The sequence below is a fragment of the Callionymus lyra genome, chromosome 19 (assembly GCF_982586985.1).
Source record: "Callionymus lyra chromosome 19, fCalLyr1.hap1.1, whole genome shotgun sequence".
Taxonomy (NCBI): domain Eukaryota; kingdom Metazoa; phylum Chordata; class Actinopteri; order Syngnathiformes; family Callionymidae; genus Callionymus; species Callionymus lyra.
Window position 1 is genome coordinate 7,594,551 of NC_141836.1, and position 16,106 is coordinate 7,610,656.

A 16,106-nucleotide genomic window follows, 5' to 3' on the forward strand; every position below is an offset into this window, starting at 1 on the left:
CATCAGTGTGTGTGTGTGTGTTGTGATGTGTGACACTATTGTATCATCATTGCGTGTGTTGTTGTGATGTGTGACTCTATTGTATCATCAATGTGTGTGTGTGTTGTTGTGATTTGTGACTCTATTGTATCATCAGTGTGTGTGTTGTTGTGATGTGTGACTCTATTGTATCATCAGTGTGTGTGTGTGTTGTTGTGATGTGTGACTATATCGTATCATCAGTGTGTGTGTGTTGTTGTGATGTGTGACTCTATTGTATTATCAGTGTGTGTGTGTGTTGTTGTGATGTGTGACTCTATTGTATTATCAGTGTGTGTATGTGTTGTTGTGATGTGTGACTCTATTGTATCATCTGTGTATGTGTTGTTGTGATGTGTGACTCTATTGTATTATCAGTGTGTGTATGTGTTGTTGTGATGTGTGACTCTATTGTATCATCTGTGTATGTGTTGTTGTGATGTGTGACTATATTGTATCATCAGTGTGTGTATGTGTTGTTGTGATGTGTGACTATATTGTATTATCAGTGTGTGTTTGTACAAAACTCTCTTTTTATTGAAATATTGAATATAAGTAAATCATCTTAAACTCCACCCACTGAAAATTCTTTCTGGAGATTAAATCTTGTTAACCATAACCACGCCCACTCTGCTATGATTGGTCAAACATCAAGGTTTGTCACCGCACATCACCAATCCATGAAATCCACCTCCAAGGGACTCATTGTATAAACAAAGCAGGGCTTGATTACAGCTGGAGGAGGAGTGAAGTCATTGTTACGTCATAGACTTCTCTCTCGTAACCTCTCGTTCGCCCAGATTTCAGAGAAACTTTATAAAGTAACGAGTTCAAAACATGGTCACGATGAGAGACAAATCCATGACATCATCAGGGTCCATCAGGGTCCAGCACTGGTCCAGCACTGGTCCAGTACTGGTCCGGTCCGGACGAGCCTCTGGCGAACACCAGGCCGACGACGGCTCCATATATCCTCGACTCTATCCATCATTTTAAATGGGAAAAGTGCAGATAAGAAGCGGGATTGGGAACCGACGGAACGCCGCATTCCCACGGAAGGAAGCTCCAGTCGACTCCGAGGTCTGGATAAACATTCATAAAACACACCTTGACGAGCGAACACATAAACCCGGGAGCGGAGATGGAACGGACCGTAAATGTTGCTATGTTTCCACAGCAAGATAAGAGTGTTTGCAGTGGTACCAGCTCCAGCTCCAGACAAACACATCTGCACGTCTCATGTGATGACTCTCCGTCCGCCGCCGACTCTACACACATTCCAGGCTCCAATACAAACCTAAATATTATTATTATCATTTTTATTTTCAGCCACTTGGGAAGTTTTTTTCAAATAATCTAAACCCTCTGCGGCCTTTTTATTGTCACATTAGCCCAATATTCCTCTTTTATTATATCATTATTATTTCTTAAGTAAGTAAGTAATTTTTATTTATATAGCACTTTTCCAGACCAGGGTCACAAAGCGCTTAAACAATCAAAACAATATTCAATAAAGTATATACTTTAAAGATCAAGATAAAACTGATAACACAACAGGAGTTCCAGAAAATCAAGGAAAAGCCTGAACAAATAAAAACGTCTTAAGATGTTTCTAAAATAAAAAATAATTATTAAAATGTACATTTTTCTACACATTCTGATTTATATTTACAGTGTCTCATTTTTAAATAAAATTGGTTTAAAATTGTGTTAAAAACTAAAAAATATTAGTCAATAGAATAAATGCAGTTTATTTTTTTATATATTATAAATTAGATTAATTCAATCACTTTTTTTTTTTAATTTCTTCTCTATTTCTATGATGTTTACTTAATTAAACGTTATGGAAAAGTAAAGTGTTTTATTTCCTACTGCTTTACATATTTTAATTATTTTATAAATAAATATTATTTTCTATTTAGGATAAAGGTCGTTGTCTGTCATGTTTGACGCAAAAATAATAGTCAATCAAGTGACTTCGCTTCGTACGGCCAACAGAGGGCGCTGTCTCGAGAGAAACGTTGCGCCGACACGTCAACAATGAAGATGATTGTGTTTTACTCTATTGTATCATCAGTGTGTGTGTGTTGTGATGTGTGACTCTATTGTATCATCTGTGTATGTGTTGTTGTGATGTGTGACTCTATTGTATCATCAGGATGTGTGTGTTGTTGTGATGTGTGACTCTATTGTATCATCAGTGTGTGTGTTGTTGTGATGTGTGACTCTATTGTATCATCAGTGTGTATGTGTTGTTGTGATGTGTGACTCTATTGTATCATCTGTGTATGTGTTGTTGTGATGTGTGACTATATTGTATCATCAGTGGGTGTATGTGTTGTTGTGATGTGTGACTATATTGTATTATCAGTGTGTGTGTGTGTGTTGTTGTGATGTGTGACTCTATTGTATCATCAGTGTGTGTATGTGTTGTTGTGACGCAAAAATAATAGTCAATCAAGTGACTACGCTTCGTAGGGCCAACAGAGGGCGCTGTCTCGAGAGAAACGTTGCGCCGACACGTCAACAATGAAGATGATTGTGTTTTACTTCCATCACGTCACGCAGTCAACATTGATCTGAGCATCAAAGCCCAAGTGTTTTTCTTCGAGATGGTCATGGGAAACTTTCCAGACGTGGCATAAAAAGTCCAGGAGAGAGAAGTCTTTATCCTCTTGGCTCCATAAAAAAACCCAAACTAAGTTCAGCAAGAGGAGTGGAAAGAATGAGTCGCAAACAAAACACTTCATCATCAACAACAATTATACTAGGATTGGTTTGTTTGTCGGGAATCGTTAAACACCAAAAAACGGTTTTATTAACCTCCTGAAAATACACGTAATTATTGACGGTAATAGAATATTCAAGCTTTAAAGAGGTAAAATTCCAGGAGACAATATTCCCGAGTTCGTCTCGAGCGGGACTCAAACCGCATCACAACTTCCTGTGAGGAAGGAAGTACCGTGAAGACTCACTCGGGTGTGTTGGACTCATTTACACGGACTTCCTGCTCAACGAATCACACTTAAGACTCACTACTCGTGACTCAATTAGTTTTGAATCACGACCACTTCCTGCCCAGAGGGTGGCATGACAAGGACCCACATGGACGTGTTGGACTCATACCAGGATTTTAACCGACTCCTGTCCATCAATTTGCCGCCAACATACCCGTGAGTCACTGAAAGCCATCTGACTCAACTGATTCACTGGGATATCAACGACTCGCCACAGAAACTAAGGAAATGCAGGAAAAGTAAGGAACAAAATGTGTCATATTTATTTAAACTTGTTAACCACAAAATAAGTGACTCAACTGATAAATAGTGCCCCCTACTGAGAGGAAGGACTTAAAAACGGCATAATTATTTTAAAAAAAAGTCTTCCTGCAGTTCCTCAGTTATACCGAAGGTGGCAGGATTGGACCAATTCATTCCAACTCTGGCTCCATCCAGGCCGGTTCACAGCCATCATATAATTCCATGTGATTGTTGTAATCAGGCTCCAGGTAATGATACTTCCCAGCAGCCTCGGCTCTTAATAGCTGTAATCTCTCAGCCGGGGACTGGCGAGTCCGACACAGGCAGACGGCAGCTCAGCACAGACGGGGTTCGGGAAGTCTTCGAGTTAACTAGCATTTTGGGACTCGTCTCGACTCAATTAAGCTTGATCGATTCTAGATTACTACTTGGAAAAAAAAAAAATGCAGCTGCAGTGATGAGTTCACTGAGAGGGATTGTTTATGGAGTTTGAAAGTGAGTCTGAAAGTTATGAGTTTCAGGTCAGGAATGTTCTACCACGACATAGACAAACATGGATCATTGAAAATATGTCAAATAATTCCAATTCATCTCAGTTTGACGGTTCATTTCAGACTCTCAGGCTCCATATCATGAACAAAACTAAAGTGAATTGTTCAGAGAAAAAGAAAAGTAAGAAAAAGAATAATGGGAATGTTTTTCTACTCTGTTCTTTTCAATCCATAAATTGTTTCAATAATTAGAAGAAAAATAATGTTGTTGTATGAAAGTGACAGATGTTTGAAAACGGATGTCAACTGACAAGATTATTAAAGTAAAAAAACAACTGTATTTTAATGATGATCATTGTTGATTATTTATTTCATTTTGTTGATTATTTATTTATTTTCTTGAATGTCTTATTTAACGTCCTTTCAACTGTATTCATGTTTGCATCGTGGGTCTGAGAGGACTACAATTTCATTTATGCTGCATGTCTTGATACAAGTATATATGACAATAAAAAAACTTGAACTTGATTCGAGAAAAAAGGAGAAAAGTGCACACTCAGCACTTTAAAATAATTCTACAGAAAGAAAATGTAAATTAACCTGGTACACCTGTAGATCATTCGGGTCAACAATATTTACAATTTGTAGTAAACTGTCGTGAAACCGTTTGCATGCAGTTCCCTATACAACCACAACAGGGTTCCATTTCCATTCAGACACCTACTAATCCTATCACAACAAAGCCCTTCCAGTAGTTATCAGACAAAAAGAAAATACTTTCGACCCATTCAAGGTACTAAATTATAGCATATTTAACAGATATTTCACAAAACCTCACTAATTTTATTTTTCTAAATGAACTTTCTAAGCCTTAAAGCAGCTCAATGCGATTTGAAGTTGAGCGACCCCAGTGTACTAAAGTGGTAGTGTTTAGCCCGACGGGAGACCACATTTCCCATGAGCACTCGCTAAACGTCGCAAAAGTTTCCATGTCCCGGTTTGCAGCAGTTGGACAAATTTTTATTTCTGTTTCCAGACTTCCATTACTGAATGAAGGATTGATAAGCCATAAGTATTAATTCTGGTTTAACTTAGTGATTTGGAACTTGCGAGTCTCCGTAGTAACACTCCACAAGTCACTACTACAGTTGCTGCTTCACCACCTTCCAAACTTCCACCGCGGTCAACACAAACCCAAGCACCTCAAGCCTACACTTCCCTGTCGACGACACAGTGTGTAATTCCAAAGAAAATACCAGCCCTTCAATGAGTCCTGTAACTCTCTCTCTCACACTCACACACACACACACACACAAAAAAACAAACAAGCCACTCAAAAACACTCCCCATTATTGGCGCCCTGCAGGCAGCGCTGGGAATATCATCAAACGACAAGGCGCTCCACGTACAGGCGCGAACGTGTCGGCCTTTGAGCGTCTATTTCAGCGCTTGTATTTCACACTGTCACGACAGAGAAAACATGCCAAACAGGGATCGAGTCTCCGATCGTCTCATTGATCTTCCAGAGGTGGATCTTACATTGAAAAACTTTATCGATACCTTTGGAGCGGGAATATTTCCACTGTATTCTCCGAGCCCCACTTGTGTCTCTGGCCTCATCCCTCCTGCTCCACCTTTCCGTCGCCCACTCCTCCCTCCCCCCCCTTTGAGTTGGGAGGGTAAAGAGAGTGATGGGAGGAGGTGTGTGAGGAGGAGAAGGAGGTGTGTTAGAGGGGTTGAGGGACCTTTTGTTGGCTTTCAGGCTTTCAGGTTTCACATGAAAAGCCGGGGGAACACACCTGTCGCGGCGCCGTCTCCGTGGCTTCCTCGGCGGGAGCTTGTGGTCGGCGGTGACGTCACGGCGCCGGACGTCGGGTCGTCCTGTCGAGATGAAGAAAGTGTCTGAGCTGACGGTTCTTACGGCGACTTTACGACGTCTTAAGTGATAAGAGGACTTTCCTCGGGAGGGTGGGGCAGGTCTTACGGCAGATTAGAGTGTGTGTTCTTCTCGATGAACCTGAAGTGTGTGTGTGTGTGTGTGTATCCCCAGGTAGGCCACAGTGAGTGGCCCCGAGTCAGTGTCAGGTGTCAGGTAGCTACTTGTCTTTGTGTCTTCAAGGCTGCCGTTGCTTGGATAGTGTTTACGGCCCAGAGAGCCCGGCGAAGGAGGGAGGGAGGAGGAAAGACCCCCCCAAGACTTTGATCTCAAGTCCACGACTTGATCAAGGGAGTCGGAACAAAGAGGGAGAGAAAAATGAGCTGTGCAAACATCTCAAGGATGGTGTTTGTTGTGCAGTTAAGTGTGATGACTTGTGTGATCATTTGAGGAGTCGGGGGTGTGAGAAAATATCGACGCACTTTATTATCGCAATTATTTTATTCAAGATGCTGTTTTGTTTCAACTTCACGGCATACTTTTTTTTTTTTACCATATTTATTTTTCAAATTAAGTCTATAAACTAAATAATTCAATGTTGAATTTATAATTAACATGCAAATATTTACGGTGACTGAGGACGAGAGGATACACTCTTTGGACATATATTGGTTTGAAAACAAATGAAAGCCGTTACGACTTCCTCAAGAGTCATTTGGTCTGTAAATTCTGCTACACCAGAGTCAAGTACTCGACGATACTACAAATATATCCTTGTTACCACAGTATCACAACACCAGAGTCAAGTACTCGACAATACTACACATTTATTCTTGTTACTACAGTATCAGAACACCAGAGTCAAGTAATCGACAATACTACAAATATATACTTGTTACTACAGTATCACTACACCAGAGTCAAGTACTCGACAATACTACACATACTGTATATCCTTGTTACTACAGGATCACAACACCAGAGTCAAGTACTCGACAATACTACACATATATCCTTGTTACTACAGGATCACAACACCAGAGTCAAGTACTCGACAATAATACACATATATCCTTGTTAATACAGGATCACAACACCAGAGTCAAGTACTCGACAATACTACACATACTGTATATCCTTGTTACTACAGGATCACAACACCAGAGTCAAGTACTCGACAATACTACACATATATCCTTGTTACTACAGGATCACAACACCAGAGTCAAGTACTCGACAATACTACACATACTGTATATCCTTGTTACTACAGGATCACAACACCAGAGTCAAGTACTCGACAATAATACACATATATCCTTGTAAATACAGGATCACAACACCAGAGTCAAGTACTCGACAATACTACACATATATCCTTGTTACTACAGGATCACAACACCAGAGTCAAGTACTCGACAATACTACACATACTGTATATCCTTGTTACTACAGGATCACAACACCAGAGTCAAGTACTCGACAATACTACACATACTGTATATCCCTGTTACTACAGGATCACAACACCAGAGTCAAGTACTCGACAATACTACACATATATCCTTGTTACTACAGGATCACAACACCAGAGTCAAGTACTCGACAATACTACACATATATACTTGTTACTACACTATCACAACACCAGAGTCAAGTACTTGACAATACTACACATATATCCTTGTTAATACAGGATCACAACACCAGAGTCAAGTACTCGACAATACTACACATACTGTATATCCTTGTTACTACAGGATCACAACACCAGAGTCAAGTACTCGACAATACTACACATATATCCTTGTTACTACAGGATCACAACACCAGAGTCAAGTACTCCACAATACTACACATATATACTTGTTACTACACTATCACAACACCAGAGTCAAGTACTCGACAATACTACACATATATCCTTGTTACTACAGGATCACAACACCAGAGTCAAGTACTCGACAATACTACACATATATACTTGTTACTACACTATCACAACACCAGAGTCAAGTACTTGACAATACTACACATATATCCTTGTTAATACAGGATCACAACACCAGAGTCAAGTACTCGACAATACTACACATATATACTTGTTACTACAGGATCACAACACCAGAGTCAAGTACTCGACAATACTATACATCTATTCTAGGTGTCTATCTTTACTATGTATCTTTGCACCCCTATTGTGATAGTCAAGTACCGTATTGTGGGATTCTTGCCACAGACAGTAGTCTCGCAGTCGGAGGGAATTTCCATTTTCATCCACTGAAACGCAAACAAACATTTAAAATATTGTATACACTCACCAGATACTTTAACTGGTCTGAGAAAACCTCACAGCCATACAGGTCAAACAGTTTTGCACCAAATACTAGTGTTTGTGTTTTTCTGCACAATTTAAGAAATGGTTTAACATCCTCTAGTGGACGATTCTGGTCGAGCTCCAAGTAACAAGTTAACCACATGAAACCAGATCAAGGGCAGCAAACAAAAAAAAAAGGCAAAGCAGTTAAATGTGTTGTGGTGAGCACTGGAGAGGCAGTGACATCACACAGAGCATGTTTACTCCATGATTGTTCACTGACGTTGGACATCAGAACTTCTTTACCATGGACGACCAACGCTCTCCGAGCAGGTGCACTCGGGCAGCGACCCAGACACGCAGGTTCCACATCATGTGTTCTTGAAAGGTTCTCCCCCCGAGGGCCAGGCAATAAAGCAGCATTTGAAAACAGAAGTGTGAGAAGCGAGCGACGTGCAGGTGTATGGATGTGTGTGTGGGGGGGGGGGGGGGGATAGTGGGCGTGCAGCTGGAAGGACCACTCCTGCAGACTATCAAAGGATCTTCCCGAAGGCAAATTCTATTCTCCAGGAACAAGAAAAAAAAAAACTCTATAAAACATCATCGCCGCACGGCAGCCTTCGTGGAGCAACTTATAAATGGAACAAGATGGTTGGTCTGAGAGACCGGTACGAGACCAGAAGAAGAGGTTCTTGGATGAGATGGATGATCTAGAGAAGGAGGAGCGGTGGTAGACACCATCAGCCGCTGTAGAAAATAAATCATCGAAAACGCAGAAATAAAGAATAAATTAAACACGTATGCACCTTTATTTCCCCGTAATCAAAATAATATGACAAATGAATGGAGAAAATCCATATAGGGTCACTAGGCATAGACGGACGCCAACAGTACTTAAAAAGAAAACCACGAAAATATCTCAAATGTCCCCCAACAAGTTAAAGAACAAACAAGTTTACTATCTATCAAAGAACAAATACAACAACTATAATAATAATTAAATATAAAACAGATAATGGACCTTGGAGAGAAAAATTACACCTTTGGCTAAAAGTTTAAAAAAAGAGGACAGCATTGCTGTGTCTTAAATCACATACTTGCATACTCAAAGTTAGTATTTTTAGTGCGTCAATTCTTAGTATGCGAAATTAAGTGCGCCATACACACTAAATTGTCACTAAAACGCTGACAAAACTGAGTATGGTTCTATGGACACTATCTACCCTAAACAGCTCCATCTTAATGACGTTGTAAACGGAAGTTATGTAATATATATATGCATATATATTCATATACGTACAGGTGCATTTTAAGCAGCAGAAGGATGGCACGTCTTCGCTGCTGATACTGGCGTAAATATCTCGCGAATATTTTGATTCTCATATTTTTTCTTTATTTCTTCTTCCAAACTTGCAAAACGTGCTGCCAGCAGGTGGCGGCGATAGCGTTCAAACAGCTGGTTGTAACCATCGTTAAATAGAAGTAGAAGAAGAAGCATTCGCGTCATTTCCTGTTAGTGTGTAGCAGCAGTGTTTGATTTGAGACATACTATCTGTGGAGAATTTGCGTACTTGTTAGTATGTACACTATCCTGATGCATACTAACTTCTAGTACACTAAGAGAAGTATGCGATTTGAGACACAGCACATGTTTTTGGAAAGTTGAACTAACATTCATATACATTCCCTTTCCGGGATATGCTTCCTAAAAGGTTCGCTTTAAAGACCCTCGTAGTGGCGACCCCTGCGTACGCACCGGGGGCCTGATGGGACCCTCGCGAGCGAAGACGGCGCTGATGACGCAGGCATGTGTGCAGTGATAATATTCCGGGGCCGACAATGGACAGAGCAGCAACAACAGACATTCCACTACAAAGAGGAGGAAAGGAGAGAACAGAGGGAGCGAGAGGGAGAGAGGAGGACTCTGAAAGAGGTTTTGTGGCTCGTAACAAAGACCCCTCAGAAAACACAGGGCCATCGGAATGTTAATTAATTAATGAGAAACTATTCAGCCGGCGGTGGACGGAGGACGGCGGCGAAGACGAGCCCGCGGAGCAGAACGGAGCCGAGGTTTACGTCGCGCAAGCGTTTTCCATGCCAAATACATTCTTAAAATTCAACATGGGACCGCGAGTCCCGGCCAAAGCATCACTTCCTGTCAGGAAATGAGACTGGCGAAGTGGCTGCAGGTGGTTTTCGAATCATTCATATTCAAGTCGACATGTAAAATTCACTTTATTTCCACAAACAAAGCTTGAATTTGTCACAGCGATACATTTTTGGGAGGTTGTGCAACTTCCTGTGCAGGTGTACGGCATTGCTAGTTTCTCGTGTTTCTCTGGAGGCCGAACAGATGCTGCGTACACGAGAGGTTTTTTCTCTTTTTTTCACAAAAACACAATATATGTTGTCGAGAAAATAAGTGTTTCAGAGGGATGACAAGCAAGATGTCTTACGTCTGGAATCACTTTTTTTCCACATGTTCTTTTGACTTTGATTGTGCTCCTGGCTTTGTTTCAGTGGAAGCATTTTACTGACACTTGTTTTGACTTTTTGCATTGGAATGATTGTATATAATGCAAGGTTTTCTGGGTGATAAGAAGAAGTCGTCATTTTTATATCCTCTTTTTCTTTAAATTTCAATTGACTTTGATCTCTAAATCCGGGCTAAGCTTTATATTCACGGACCACACTTAAAAAAAAAGAAAGAAAGTAGAATGGCATGACTGCCATGAAAACAAACACCATCATTTTAGCAAGAGCTCAAATTTAAACACCTTACAGAATCAATAGAACATAAATCATATAGATGATTTATTTCGTCTCTGACCGGTACCAGGGTTCGGGGAAGACTTCTGGAGATTGTAAGTAAGTAAGTAATTTGTATTTATATAGCGCTTTTCCAGACCAGGGTCACAAAGCGCTTAAACAATCAAAACAATACTCAATAAAGTATATACTTAAAAGGTCAATATAACACTGAAAACTACACAGGAGTTCCAGAAAATCAAGCAAAAGCCTGAACAAATAGACGTTTCTTGAAGGAGTCAGTAGATCATCAAACACAGAGATCGTTCCAAAGCTTAGTAGCAACAGCCTGGAAGGATTTCTCTCCTCTGGTCCTGAACCGTGTTCAGGAACCATTGTCTAGATAATAATAAAAAGTCTTTGACTTGATAAAGTCATCCTACTTGGAGCGCCGTTTGTCGCACTGTTCATGTAAAGAAATGCTTCATGCACTCGCTCCGAGACAGTTCCTCATAAATCAGCTGTTGATCAACTGTGAACCCACAACTGCTTCATTTAGAACCTCTCACCGGTTCGGGGCTCGGGTGGCCGTCGGAAGATAAATGCAAAATGTGATATCCAGATCGCTCCGAGGAGGGCAGCTGGCATTTTTTTTTTTTTACCAGCGCTCTCCCGGTGGAAGTGTGAGCGCGAGTGTAAGCGGATACACGTGTTCCTTTGCGCCAGTCACTCACAATCTGACATTTGTTGTGGTCGACCAAAATGCGAGCGGATTCCAGACCTCCTCCACGATACTCCTGAGAAGGTGCGACCGCCACACAATGGAGAGTGGGGTGGGTGTGTTTGGAGGAGGGAGGGGGGACTCAAGTGTCCCCCCTTTTTTCTGGAGTCTTTCAGTCCCACAACTTCAAATGGAGCAATTAATGAAAAGAAAGAGCCCGAGCCCGAGAGAGGAGCCGGAGCCCCTCCCATCCAGAGATGCTCCGGCCCATCCCTAAATCGTGAGCCAATGAGAGCGGCTCATTCCCAACTCTCAAGCCTCACTACAATAGGTAAGGAGAGAGAGGCAGAGAGATAAATACAAGCAGAAAGAGAGGGCGCGGGATCCACTCTTGGGGGGTTGAAGACGATGAGAAGGCTGAGAGAAGAGTGAAAGGAGAGCAAGGGGAGACGCCAGCCCTCTGGAATGAAGTGCTGACTGACAGCCTGACACAAGAGGGGATTAGACTTTGACCAAAGGGGACGCCATGAGGAGGTGGAACGTGTGAGAGCGTGAAGGAGGTCCGGTTCAACAGAAGAAGCGAGAGACGTCTTAGGAGATCCGGTGGAGAAGCAGGTGAAGATGCACACAGGTGGACACGTGCGGCGAGCGCTTCTGCTGCTCAGCCTGGCTGCCAGCGTCTGGGCTTCGGCCCCGGGAGCCTGGGGACGGATCAAGGACCGACAGGGATCGCCGGGAGCCACTTTGTGCCCGGCCCAGTGCCAGTGTGAGGAGGACGGGATCTTCGTTATGGTGGACTGTTCCGAGTCTGGACTATCATCGGTGCCGCTGGACCTCAGTCCTTTCACCACATACCTGTGAGTAACACACCTGTTCACAGAACATTGTTACATGGAACGTTGTGTTCTTATTTTTGGTTTATAAACAATTCAAAAAGTGGTGAATTACTTTTTGTGAAACCTTCAGGACAAATTGAAAATGTACTAACTTTAGTGATGCTCGGGATATTGGCTGTTCATTCATTCACTTGTATGGCTTCTGACTGCTGCTCCTCCATTCACAACTCAGAGGAAAATTTGACTTAAAAATTACAGCAACAATCAGATCGCTTGGAACAAAATCAACTTTTTGTGAATATGGGGATCAAATATGTTGCTTATATACATTCAACAACGTGTTCAACGGGTTGGTACTTCGATCATTAAAGCTTTGAAACATTGAACTTTATTCCAAACTTTAATCCTGGTAAACCAGGTAAATCAATGAGGTCAAACTTAAATTTACCTGTGAGTCTCAAATCTGTCTCTTTCCGTTCAAAGGTTTTTCTTAAATTATCAGCAGAAAGATTTTGTTTCTCACAAAGTTTCATACATTCTGTGAGAGTGATGACCACCAGAGGGCTCTCTTGTCCAAAGTGGTATTTATTCTCTTAGATTTCTAGACGGAACTACTGAGCGATTCTTGTAGCCAATGATTTAATCCAACAAATTAAGGAAAACTCAGTGATTTACAAGCATCTGCCGCGTCTCATTATCATGAAACTGCACGGAAATCAGAACGAGCCTCTGTGACCAATAAACGGATCGAAATCCCTTTGTGCGAGTGAGTCGCTCACATTGTGGACCAGGTTTAACTACATTGACATCCTCAACAAGTCTTTCCCCTTGAACGAACACAAGTCACAACGAACAAGATTCTGATCCCAAAATAGTTGAAGAAAGTCAAGAAAAGTTATTCCTGCCTTTGCATATTTCAGGAACGCGAGGGTCTGAGTCAGAGGTGAAGCGTCATCAGGTCTCATAGTTTGATTCGCTCGAGACATATTTCCCGTGTGACTCTTCGCGCTCCTTCATCACTTCAATCGACATGTGTTTGCAATCACACGTCAATAAAGCTCTTGCGCGTTGCATTTGCTCACAGCTGTTTAGGCTCAGGGCTGCAGTGGCCAGTACCTGTACTAGTGAATGAGCTTTGGGTTGTGACTGAACGAACGTCATGACAATAACAAGAGGGTTTTTTTTCTTATTCATGAGGACCCTGAGGAGGTCTTCATTGAAATATTGACATTAGAAAATGATCTTAAGCCCCGCCCACTGAAAATGTTGTTTTTCTGGAAATCTTGTTGACCATAAACCACACCCACTCTTGGTCAAGCATTGAGGTTAGTCACCGCGTGTCATCAAGTCTCCACCTCCAAGGGAATCATTGTATAAACAAAGCGGGACTAGATTAAAGCTGGTTGGGGGAGTGAAGAAAATACATAATTACGTCATAATGGACTCCACTCTCGTAACCTCTCGTTCGCCCAGATCTCAGACTAACTTTATAAAGTAATGAGTTCAAAACATGGTCATGATGATGGACGTACTGCCTCTTGGAGAGGAAGACTTCAATTTGAAAACATGTTATTGAGTCAGGAGACTTGGGTTTTCACATTAGTTGCACTTTAAGATGCAGTTACTTCTTAAATTGTGGGAATATTCTCAAAATGTGTCATTCTACTTCTTTTAGCTGCAGCTACAGCTCCCTCTGATGGCCTGGAGGAATATATATATATATATATATATATATATTTAATGGTATATAAATGAAGGAAAAAGTAAAGAACTTACTCCTAATGCAAAAGTTTTGTGGTTCTAGCCTAACCTCCTTTTAACTTCAATATTTGATTCCACCAACTTCTTAATTGATGTTGTTACACTGTAGCTTTGAATCATTGATAACACAACAGTTTGGTTTACAAACGCAGCACCAGTGTGCAATGAAGATACAGCCAAATAGAAGCGTGTGTGTGTGTGTGAGCACTCAGACCAATTTAATGGAGTACCTCTTTCAGGATCAGGTTTCTAAACGCCAACTGGATACCCAGCGTGTGTATTTGTACACATGCATGTTTTATGTGTATTTATATTCAGTGGATGTGTGTAAGGAGACACGGCTCGTGACCCGGGGTTTGTTTGTGGACGGAAAAAAAAAAGAGAGACCAGTAAATGTGTTTGACGCTCAGCGTCGACTCGGTTTAATAGTCCGTCGATGGGTTTGATGGCTAACGGGAAAGGGCTAATATCGGTCTTGTTGGATATAAATAAATATTCTGGGCTGCGCCTGAGATAAATGGGGATTATGATTTTGGGTTTGTTTTGAAGGTTGGCAGCGGCAGCCGGTACCACATTGTAAATATCGTTAAAGCATGATTATCGGCAGCATCCATCACGAGAGTCGGCGGCGAACGACGAGTCGCTAACAGCAGATTCTATAATGAGATCACGTCACAAGTTCTTCACACGTTAACACATTTGGATTTACAAACTATTCCAGTAAAAGGCTCTTAAACAAATCATTATCTGTGGGGCTAAATGGAAAGGTTTTTTTTACGATAATGTGGCACTCATTTGAGACTAGGAGTAGAGTCAAGTTACCTTCACGTTTGAGTCCCAGATCACTGGGATGAAGGTGCAATTTACAATTGACTCATAAGAAGGAGACACGGATCGGATCTTTAAAAGAGACTAAGAAAACACGTTAGCTAATGAGCCAAGTTAAAGTGGGTAAAATAGTAATTGATTTGGTGCATATTGTATTGTATTTCAGTTCCCAAGATTAGAGTATAAAACTTGATTGAAATAACCCGAATATGAGTCGAGTGTTAGAGCAGAGCAAGTCCTTAACAAAAATCTCGAACCTAACAAGAGCATCGACGAACCTTTACAATGCAGGACCGACGCGACAACACATGCTACACAGACACAATATAGCACCTGCAGTAAACACCACGAGCGGCGGCGCGCTCTTTGAAACCGATCCAGGAAAACCCAAAATGAGGAGTCGGGCGGCTCATCAAGAGGTCGCAGGAATACTCAAGCGCAGAAAATAAGCGGCGATAATCTCGCGGGGAGAGTGTTTAGCATGAGTCCCGTTTATAAATACGGACGAGCAGAAGCCCGACTCTATTCTTAACTCCTGCACAAACACACGTTTGCTACAAACACAGGCGCAATTGTTCATTTCCCCTCGTTACCTAACAGTGGAACCGAAGCAATTAGAGAGTTAGAGGGTTGATTTAGAATAAGATAAATAAACCCGAGGACCACACGCCCACACACGCCGCCGCTGCAGCAAACACACCCCTTTTGCAGGGAAATTTGTAGGTGAAACGTGTGTTTATCGGGTAATATCTCGTCTATTAACATGCCATCTAATTATCAGAAAACAAGTCAATTATAAAGAAGACAATATGCATTAAAAGTGGCTATTTCACGAAGACATGTACCTGGAGTACAAGCTTGTAAAGCAACACAACTCGAAGAGTCGAAGGGTTATAGTCTCCAGAAAAGCAACAGTTAGAACTTCAGGTTGATCTAGACTTTCTCGGAGATGTTAATATCTTGAACAAGCCGACATCAATGCAAGATCTGAGCATGATGACGTCCAGATACTGCATTTAATTATTCTCTACACAAGAGTGAAGAAGGATTGTGATGTATTGGACTCAAGTGGAGCATCAGAAAAACATGGAGAAACAGTCCAAGCAACAAACTCTTTAAAGGCACATCCGTGTCCATCAAGTTTCAATGGTGCTAAATCGTCAACTCAAGGTCCAAGATAGAGATCCAGACTTTAAGCCTAGATTTCCTCGTCTGGGTCAAGCAGAACATGGATTTCCATTTTGAGTGGA

The 16,106-nt window shown here is 41.5% G+C and overlaps 2 protein-coding genes across 2 annotated transcripts in view; one reads left to right on the plus strand and one right to left on the minus strand.

The window, feature by feature from the left end:
* Positions 1–5,256: 5,256 nt before the first annotated feature.
* Positions 5,257–16,106, minus strand: part of ube2t (ubiquitin-conjugating enzyme E2T (putative)) — a 63,229-nt gene continuing 52,379 nt past the window's right edge. Inside the window, exon 6 of the mRNA XM_087781600.1 lies at positions 5,257–5,650. Coding sequence (XP_087637726.1) covers positions 5,543–5,650 — 108 coding nt within the window. The 3' untranslated portion in view covers positions 5,257–5,542. The remainder of the gene's footprint in view (positions 5,651–16,106) is intronic.
* The window catches only part of lgr6 (leucine-rich repeat containing G protein-coupled receptor 6), a 43,561-nt gene continuing 39,164 nt past the window's right edge, over positions 11,710–16,106 (plus strand). Inside the window, exon 1 of the mRNA XM_087781552.1 lies at positions 11,710–12,288. Within this exon, the coding sequence (XP_087637678.1) occupies positions 12,053–12,288 (236 nt within the window). The 5' untranslated portion in view covers positions 11,710–12,052. The remainder of the gene's footprint in view (positions 12,289–16,106) is intronic.